An 11,001-nucleotide genomic window follows, 5' to 3' on the forward strand; every position below is an offset into this window, starting at 1 on the left:
CTGCGTCAGGAGGTAGACGATATCGTGTAGACGATAGTGTCAGGAGGTAGACGCTTGTATCAAAAAAGGTAAACGATAGTTTCAATCAGGCAGACGATAACTCAAACAGTACACGACAGTGGCAAGCCAACCTTTCCTTTATGATTTCTTGTATATTGAAATATACATAGGTAATGTATTTATACAATATGAAATCCCTAATTTGGGAATGCAAAAATAACTCTAACGAAAACAAATGGTTAGATATTTTGTTGTAACCAACCTATTCCTTTGGTAAGCCCTATTCTTTTGGTAGAGAGGCAAGACTGTATTTATGTATTGACATCCTTAATATCCTTAAAAAAAAAAAAAAAAATAATCCATCTCCCCCTCCATTATGAATATTCCTACATAAAATTGATAGCACAAGAACATATTAAACATTTCTGGAAGTTCGCTAGTATTTGATTTAAACCAAAAATTTCATCTACTTTTTTATTTGCTCTAAGCTCAACCACTTGTAAAGTAATTACTCAGGATCAATAACATTAGGGAAGATTGAAACTCAACATTGCAAGCAAAATAGAGTCTAAGAAACATCCTAATTCAAAGACAGAAACAGGGATTCCATAATCCAAACCGACCTATTTACAAGAACAAACAAGACCAGCCCAAACAAGGTTCTTGAATACCAAACAGACAGACATGCTTGTAGCAGAAAAAAAAAACCCTCTAATGCATGCTTGTTTCAACATTAATTCATTATTACAGGACCACCATTTTTCCCTAGGCGACGAGGGTGGGGCAGCAGAAGGAAGTTACTAGATAATTATTACCGAGCTATTCGATATAGAAACGAAATGGGGAAGGAGCGGATTGTTTGTCACCATCATCACCCTGCAAAGCTTCTAAGCTGGATTGCTAACAAGATTCGGTCAAGAATACACTGCAGTACTACTCGTAGTAGGTTCGGGATGGAAACATGTCATTTCTGCGTGTTCTTCAAGACCTTCAGGGTGGTAATGAAGCATTTCTTTCCACATCATCTCTCGTATCATTTCTTCTCCAAGTTCCTCATCAATGTCAAGATCGATCGGCACCTGAGCTGGAGGATTGCTGTTTGGATCATACAGTGGGGACATGTAAGGATGTTGCAACGCCTCAGTTACACCAATCCTCTTTGATGGGTCAAAGACAAGCATCTTTTGTAGCAGATCGATTGCTAGAGGATGAGCGTTCGGATAAAGACGGGAAAGAGGAGCCCCAGGAGAGTATGGAAGGGATTTTATATATCTCCTTGCCTTCTGATTGTCTATGAACTCAAGATCTTCCTCTCTTTGGCTACCCAGTATGTTAATTATCAATTTGAGTTGATTCAAACATTCCGTACCCGGGAAGATAGGTTTCCTACCGAGAAGCTCGGCAAAGATGCATCCTACAGACCACACATCAATTGACGTCCCATAATTCTCGCAGCAGAGCAGCAATTCTGGGGCCCGATACCAGCGAGTTACGACATACTCTGTCATAAATTGATTCTTCCCGTTGCTCGTACGTGCTAACCCAAAATCACATATCTTAAGATCACAATTTGCATTGACGAGGAGGTTCCCTGGCTTCAAGTCCCGATGTAGGATGTTTGCAGAATGCAGATACTTTAGGCCTCGGAGCAACTGCATCAAGGAATTTGAATAAGTAGGCAGGAAAATGTGAATGAAAGAAGGAATTCAAATGTTAAACAAATTTAGCATCATGACCGGTGTTTTTTAATGCCCAAGGCGCAATAAAGCACGATAGGCTTCTAGGACTTAAGTGCAGGGCACAAAAAAAGTGCAGCCTTTTTTTTTTTCGTGAGGCACACTATATATAAAAGTATTATATAAATAAGAGAAGACATACAAAAAATTTAACATTTAGGCTTAGGAAATTTGATTTTTTAAGTTAAAAAAGAAGAAAAAAAACTTAATTATTACTATTTTTTTAATAATGAAAAAGCCCCAAGGCCGAAGACTTTGAGCCTTGGGGCTTCAACGTCTTAGTTTGTGAGCCTCGCCTTCAAACCTGAACCTTGCACCAAGGCGTGTGTTCGAGAGGGCTTTTTAAAACACTAATCATGACTATTGAAGTACATTCCAGCTAAAGCCTAGAAATACAACATGCGAAAAAGAAATATATAATGATATGAATCCATACACCAAGTCTATGAACTTCGAATATTATGTCGATTAAATCTCTGAACTTTAAAAAATTTCACTTCTTGTTGATATCAATCAAATGTTGACGTAGCATGGCATTATTCAATCCAATTGATAGTCACATCATGCAAGTCAACCAAAATTAATCTAATAAGCATGCCACACATGGAAAGTAATAAATAGAAATAAAATTCATGTATTAATACTTTTTAAAACTTAGTAACCAAATACAATGTTTAAATATCCATAACTAAATAAAAACAAAATTCATGTAATTAAAACTTTTTAAAGTTGAGATACTATATAAATACAATGCTTAAATGCTTAGGCCTAAATTTATAATTTAACCTAATATTTTGACTTAGCTTTTAGATAAAAAAGGCCTTCAATATAGAATAGCTAGTGCAAAAGATAAATACAATCAGCATAACTTGGCATGTTCAAGGACAGCAATAGAGTGACCTAAGAAAGACAAATAATAATAATTCTGACAAAATGATGCAAATTGGACTGGGAACTAGAGAGGCTGTGGCATGGCAATAGAGCATGGCCACAGTCAGGTGTTTACGGTCCCTCATTACTTTTAATTTAATAATCAACAATTTTCAACTGATCAAATGGGGTCCATACTGATGCAATATAAAACTCTATTAGCTAGGATGGGTTTAAAGATATTGATGATGCAACCAAATCTAATCTCAAAAAGACGATTTCGCATGATAAAAGAAAAACCGAATGCTCGGGGTAAAGAGAATGTAACATTGAGTAGATCTCAGTTTCGTAAAAATATAAATTAGTGAATGTTCAAAATAGTAAAAAAGTTACTTGACCATTCCAAATTCTGAATATATGGTGATTAAATAACACCAATGCTGGGAACAAATTAGAGTAACATGTGACTGCTCGTTTCAGTTAAAACACCACCAAGGCAACAAACAGAACAATTTGTTGCTGTTCTACAAATAAATGGAAATATTTTGCTGTACATATTAAAGACACAGTACCACTATAATCTAGGAGACATGCATGTATTAATATCAAAATAAATATATCATAATATCAATTAGCCAAATGATAATTTGATTCTAAAGGAATTTTCTTTTTCAATGATAAGATTTGAAGTAACAATTATGTAAGTTGTAACACTGCAGTAACTGGACCAAGGAAGCTAAAAATAGCAAACCTGAAAGAGGAAATATTGGCAGTGATCATTGGTAAGAGTTTGAGAAGACTTAATAATCTGATGCAGATCAGTATCCATCAGTTCATAAACCAAATAAACATCTTTGAAACTTCTCCTATGGATAGGCATCATCACATCTTTCAAACATATGACATTTTCGTGGCGAAGATGCCTAAGGAGTTTCAATTCGCGCAAAGTCCGGAGCGCATCGATACGATTCTCAAACGCATTATGTATCCTCTTTATTGCAACTTTCTCGTTTGTTTCCCTATTCACAGAAGAACACACTATACCATATGCCCCTCGACCAATAGGCTTGATGGGAACATATTTAGTATCAATCTCAAATAATGTCTGCCACATTGAATAGTAATGTTTTCCTTGAGATCTAACCCCATTTGGAGGCTCAACAGGGGTCGCCATTCCCTGAAAAATCAAAGGAAAACTAACAGGATTCACTTCCTAAATAAATCAATGGCTTCAAAATCAGCTATGACAATTAAACAAAACCATCTAGAACACATTCATGCAACTATATCAGCTACAACCAAGCTCAACAAAAACCAAACAGATGTAAGGTACAACATTAGAACAGACAAGGAACACTGATCTATAAGTCAAAACTACAGACAAACAATTCGACTAAAACATAAGACAATAGACGCCGTTTTGGGAAAATTACTTACCAATCACCACTTGTTCTTAAACGAGCAAATTCAAAGAAAAATCAGTCAAATCCTCGTCCTCAGTTCCCTGCTACATCGCTTTCTCGTATCTTCAACCACACGAACTCCAAGCATGAAATAAACTTGCCCCAGCTCAAATTAAGCCCCAAAACCTTGAAGAAAGTGGAAAGCAGTAGATCCCATGATAGAATCAGAAGGAAGAGAGAAACCCCAAGTGGGGAAAGAAGAAAAACCCTTAAATTAACAGAACCCCAGCTCGAATTGGAAGCAAAAAAGCGAGGAATCGAGTGAATTGAGAGTGGAAGTAGAAATTTCTTGCTAATTAGATGGGGTTTCGAAATGGGTCGCAGTCAACGAGAACTCAGAATGATTTCTAATGGGGTTTCAAAACAAATTGATCCCCATGTGATGGGAAGGAGATTTGGTCTCAAGTCTCAGCTCCTCCTGAGGCAGCTGCGATAAGGACATGCGAATGAATTGATGGATTATTTTGATTCCGCCTCTGGTAAATATTGCAATTTGGTTATTTAATATAATCAATGCTCTGTGGATTTGGATTATTACCCTCTTCTTCTTCTTCTTCTTCTTCTTTAATCTCTCTTTCTTGATGGGACCCATTTTCTTTTGCTGACATTTTCTTACACTGATGTCGATGGAGAAATATCCGGTGGATTTTATGAACATGTCCATAAAAGATATGGATAAAGCTCAGATTTTTACCTTCCCGATTCCATTTACTAATTTCTGTGTACAACTTTTTTGAGAATAAGTTGTGTGATTTATAAGCTTCTCCTTTTTAATTTTTTTTTCTTCTTTTTTTCTAAATTATAAAATGTTATATGACTTTTTTGTATGAAAAATATCTTTTTCGTAGTTGCAATCTTATACTAATCTTTAATCAACGATACACAGTTACCTTTTAAGTAACAATTATTTAGAATGTTTAATGAAAATTTCACATGAATGAACTTTATTTAATTAAGTTAAAGAATGACACTTACATGTTAGGTTTTTGAAATATTAAGAATACTATTATAACTTTTGAAAAAATTGAGTAGTCTTTGACAAAGTTTAGAAGTATTTTTTATCATTTAATTTTTTTAAAAAGATTTGTGATTATAGTATTTTTATTGTTAGATTAGATTAGACTATTGGTTATAAACTTGTCGATATTGTTATAGTAAAATTATGAAACTAGTTCTTAAGGGTTTAAACTTACTTAATTGGGTTCATATAGCTATTAAAGTTTATAATTTCATCCTTTTAGCATAGTTCTAATTTGGAGTTTTTTTTTTTTTTTTTTTATGGTTTTAAGAATTTCAAATTTGTGCCTATAACTTTTTTTTCCTTTTCGAGTTCAACAATGTGTGAAGTTGAAGAGATTCGTATATATGATATTTTGGTCGAGGATATGTACTTAAATCAATTGACTTAATGCTTATAATTTTGATAAAATAAGGGATATGGGGATTCAAACCCTATACATCATGATCTCTACCACATACTATATGTCAAATGAGCTATGTTCACGACATGCCTATTATTCTGGTTATTTATTTATGCAAATGTAGTGAATTTCAATAAAAATAAGGGATCTCACCGCCTGAAGTCAAGGCACAATAAAAACACTTTCAAAAGAGAAGAAAAAAAACAACCATCACACTATTAAAAAAAACACGTACAACTTAAGAAAACAAGTCACAAGAGGAAGAGCCAACGTGAATTATCATGATAGAAATCTCAAGCCATTTAGATAATAAGGAAACACATCAAACCGCACAATTTGACTAACCACCTGGGGAGGTTGTAAGGTAGTCTTATAAACACAAAAATTACGCTCTCTAAAGATATGAAAATAATGGCACACCAAGTTACTCTCCCGACCAACATGCTATTATTTTGTTAGACCTCGAAAGTCAAAATTGTCATTGATGTCACTATTAGATATAAAGATGTTAGTTATATTTTTCTGTTAATTAGCTTTTTGTTATGCCCTTTATCGGTATTTTACATTATCAAATTTTGTATATAAATATACTCCTTATGAGAAATAAAAAGGTCACCGAAGCTTTTATCTTTTCCCATCTTCTTTTCTTCAAATCTAATATGGTATCAGAAAAATTTTAAAACCTTCTTCTTCCCTCGCACCAAAAATAATGAATCCTGACCTTTCGTTTAACAATCCTCCTCCTCCACCGCCACCTCCACCTCTGACTGACTTTCTGACCAATTTTCCTCCTATAATTCCAACTTCTTCTACTCAATCGACTAATTCTTCGAGTTCTCATCAAGAACCATATGCAACTTCTCACAATAATTCCAACATTCTTCACCATATGCTACTTCAAATATTGTTCTTGTGACTGAACCTCTTACAGATGATAATTATGTGACCTAGAGCCAATCAATGATTATTGTATTATCCATTCGCAACAAGCTACGATTCGTTGACGAATCAATTACTCAACCTGCAGGTGACTTACTTCCTTTATGGATTCGTAACAATAATGTTGTAATCGCTTGGATTTTAAATTTCGTATCTAAAGGAATTTCATCAAGTATCCTCCTCACCAATTCGGCTCGAGAAATATGACTTGATCTTCAAGATCGATTCCAGAAAAGAAATGGACCGTGTAATTTTCAGTTGAAGCACAGATTATCTACCCTGAAACAAGAACAAGAATTGACTACAATGTAGTTTTCCAATATTAAAAGTCTATGGGATGAATACATATCATATCGTCCGGGATGTACATGTGGAAGATGTACCTGTGGTGGTGTTAGATCAATTGAAAAATTCATTCAATTTGAGTATCTTTTATGTTTTCTGATGGGATTAAATGATGACTTCAGTCATTATAGATATCAGATCCTTCTTATGGATCCTCCTCAAGCAATCAATAAAAATTTTTCATTGATTGTTCGACAAGAACAACATTTTTCAACATCTTTTTAATTAGCTCCTACTATCACATTAGTCGTTCAAAAACCTGATAACAATTCATAATCACAGTCAAACCATACCCCAAATTCCTCATCTAAACAGAACAAGAATAAACCCGTGTGTACCTACTGTCATATTTCATGTCACACAATTGATAAATGTTACAAACTCCATGGTTTTCCACCTGGTTATAAACAGAAAGGCAGAACAAACAATCAAGTTTACAAGATTCCAAATATCAATCCTCCTGCTGCAAATAATGCTACTAAAGCCAACCAAGCATCATCCGAATCCAACACCGGCCTCAATAATGACACAATGACTCAGTGTCACAACATCCTTACCATGCTTCAATCAAAATTAGCTGTTGTTAAGATTGACAAACATAACAAGTACATGTTCTTCCACTATTTCTTGTGATGAATGGATTATTGACTCTGGTGCATCCACACACATATGCTTTCGAAAACATATATTTGCTTATTTGAAGCCCATTGCTAGTTCTGTCCTTCTACTAACAATACCAAATTCTGATTCACTATGTTGGTTCAGTTATTCTATTTGGATAACTCTCCATCATGTGCTCTTTGTACTAGAATTTCAGTAGAATTTACTATCTGTTAGTGCTCTTATATCTGATAATACACCGTCTGTGAAATTTTCAAATGATTGTTGTGGTATTCAGGCAAGATCCACTCTAAGGATGATTGTCATGGCTAGATAACATGATGAGTTATACCTCCTAGAGAAACCATATAAAACTGTTGATTTTATACAGACTTCTTCTCTTATCAATGTCGTTTCACATATTTCACATGAAATATGGTATTCCAGGCTTGGACATCTCTCTATCTCTCGTTTATCAGCTTTAAAGAACATATTTTTACTTGATTCTTCTTCATTACATAAAAAAAACATCCATGTGAGATAAGTCCATTAGCTAAACAAAAGAGATTATCTTTTGAATCTCATAGTCACGGAACATCTACTATTTTTTATACTATATATGTTGATGTTTGGGGACATATTTCTACACATTCATATGCTGGTTATAAATACTTTCTCATTTTGGTTGATGACCATAGTAGATACACTTAGGTATTTTTTATGAAGAATAAATCTGATGTAATTCAGATTATTCCACAAATTTTTGTATATGTGGAAACTCAATATAACAAGAAAAAAATTGTTTTGATAATTAAATTATCTTTTACTGAGCTTTTTCTTCAAAAATGTGTCATACACCAATTTTTCTGTGTGGGTAGACCAGAACAAAACTCTTGTTGAAAGAAAACATCAACACATCATGAATGTTACCAGAGCTTTATTTTCCCAGTTTCGAATTCCTATAAAATTTTGGAGTGAAAGCATTTTAACCTCTGCGTTTCTCATAAATCGCATACCTTCACCTCTGCTAAACTGGAAAACCCCATATGAACTCCTACATGGTAAAATGGCAGATTATTCTCATCTAAAAAACATTTGAATGTTTGTATTTTGCTTCCACCTTATCGAATGGCAGATCCAAGAGACTGTTTTTATTGGATATCCATCTGGTATGAAGGCTTATAAATTGTTTGATATTGAAAACAATAAATTTTTTACATCTCGAGATGTGGTCTTTCATGAATCCATATTTCCCTTGCATAAAGTTACTTCCATAAATGAACAACCCACTTTTCTTCAAAATTTTGTCATTCTCAAGTCATTTGACATTGACATCTCAACCCAAACTATTCATTCTCCATCAGTTAATAACCAAACTCCTTCTTTACCCACATATATCTCACTTTTATCCAGCATATCTAATGACACTACTTTACCTGTAGTCTTGCTCAATCAACCTCCTTACCCTTATCTTCCACTAGTTGTCCAATCTCTTCTTCCTTATCATGTGAAAAACTCTCCCCAAAATTTCGAACTTTCTCTCTAGCCTTATCCTCTCACTATGAACCTCAATTTTACCACCAAGTCATCCCTTTTGAGCATTGGAAGGAAGCTATGCAACTTGAAATTCAAGCCATGGAAGACAACCACGCTTGGGATGTTGTATCTTTGCCTACAACCAAACATACCATTGGTTGTAAATGGATGTATAAGATAAAACCTAAAGGTGATGAAACTATTGAAAGATATAGAGCAAGACTTGTTGCAAAGGGATACACTCAACAAAAAGGATTGGACTTCATCGAAACATTTTCACCTATTGCAAAATTAGTTTGTTCGAGCTCTCCTCACATTGGTTGTCTCCCATAATTGGGCTATTCTTAGACTAGATGTTAATAATGCATTCCTCCATGGAAATTTATTTGAAGAAGTTTACATGGATCTTCTGTTAGACAAATTTAAATAATAATATGTTTAATTAAAGTATGAGCTATGTATGTGGATTAATAATTTATCACATTGGTTATTTTATTAGATTGGGCCCTATTATGTGATCTAATTGATTAAGGCCATAGATTCCTAATTGAGTATGAACTTAATGGGTAGAAACTCATTCCTAGTCAATTAGGGTTTAATGAAAACTCTAATTGAACTAGTATATAAAGAGACCTTAGGGCTATGGTCTCCAATATACCAAAGCAATAAGCACTCAGTATTTTTTAAATTCTATCATTCCTAGTTAATTAGGGTTTAATGGAAACCCTAATTGAACTAGTATATAAAGAGACCTTAGGGCTATGGTCCCCAATATACCAAAGCAATAAGCACTCAGTTTTTTAAATTCCATCTAGAGAGAGATCCCACTTAGGACATTTGGAGCTTTGGTTGAGGAAGACAATAGCCGCCACTTAGTGATCATCAATTTTTCAATGGAATCCGATATGTATATATTCTTGACAATTTGACAGGAATGATTCTAGAGTTTATCTATTCAATATAGATATAAAGTATTTATGCTAACAAGTGGTATCAGAACATATAACTTATATTTGTTTTTCAATGATATTGTGATTCAATTTTGGTTCGGCTTCGTGTATTTTTCAATTAAAAGAAATATATATGTTTCTATTTATTTTGTGGAAAACCCATTATGTGGCTTGCCGGCGGTAACATGCGGGTGAAAAACCCATTTGATTATATTTTTTTTTAAGAGAATATAATTTTAATTTGATGAAGTTAATGGTTTTTGTGGGTAATGATCAAATGTCGAGTACTATGTTGCTGGATATGTATATGTGTTACCCATTAAGGGTTTGGAAAACCATTATGGCATTATCCACATATATGGAGCACCATTTTTTTTGTGGCAATTTTGTCACTTATTGTTCAAATATGCCCATGAAAATTGAATCCTATTGAACTAAATTCCAGTCCGAATGAAGATCATGACATGTAGGTGGCAGATTAAGGGATTGTTTAGTGGATAACTTCGATTAGGTTTGATTGATAATGATGAATTTGGTGAATTTAATCAATTTAGTTTTTTTTTTATTGAAAATCTTGCATTTGTCAAGAATTAATCAATCCTATAAGTAATTCCTATTTAATTAGGAATTAAATCAATCAAATTATGAAGTTAGATTTAAATTTGATCAATCACATTGTAAATTTAAGTTAAAATTTGATTAATTATGTTGTGGATTTAAATTTAAATATGATTGATAATGTGGTAAATTTAAATTTAAATTTGATTGATATTTTGGTGAATTTAAATTTAAATTTGATTGATGATATTTAGCGATATTCACATGTTTTGTTACTTTAATTGTATTATGTGTATGCAATTATTAAGTGAATATTGGTAAAGATTATTTGGTGTTCTTCCTCTTTTATTTTTGTACAATAATATTATTATATTATTGTGTTCTATATTTTAGATTGAGTTGGTCAAAATAATATGTTACCAAAGTAGCCTCTGCTATCTAGATTAATTTAATTCTAAAATATAAGATGTGCATATTCATGAATTTATGCGGATAATTATCGGTCCAAAGGAAAATTATTTGGCCAATTTGTGGATATACATGTGGTAATGAGTATGTGGCAATTATAAGGATTGTTCATGTG

The 11,001-nt window shown here is 33.4% G+C and overlaps 1 protein-coding gene across 1 annotated transcript; it reads right to left on the bottom strand.

The window, feature by feature from the left end:
- Positions 1–527: 527 nt before the first annotated feature.
- LOC120075690 (mitogen-activated protein kinase homolog NTF3) lies at positions 528–4,694 on the bottom strand. The gene is made up of 3 exons (XM_039029296.2): positions 4,044–4,694; positions 3,358–3,783; positions 528–1,652 (listed from the first exon to the last, which is right to left on the bottom strand). The coding sequence occupies exons 2-3, from the start codon at positions 3,778–3,780 to the stop codon at positions 915–917; spliced, it is 1,161 nt and encodes a 386-aa protein (XP_038885224.1). The 5' UTR covers positions 3,781–3,783; positions 4,044–4,694; the 3' UTR covers positions 528–914.
- Positions 4,695–11,001: the final 6,307 nt, after the last annotated feature.

Source organism: Benincasa hispida, chromosome 4 (assembly GCF_027475165.1).
Source record: "Benincasa hispida cultivar pf3 chromosome 4, pf3_genome.v1.1, whole genome shotgun sequence".
Classification (NCBI taxonomy): domain Eukaryota; kingdom Viridiplantae; phylum Streptophyta; class Magnoliopsida; order Cucurbitales; family Cucurbitaceae; genus Benincasa; species Benincasa hispida.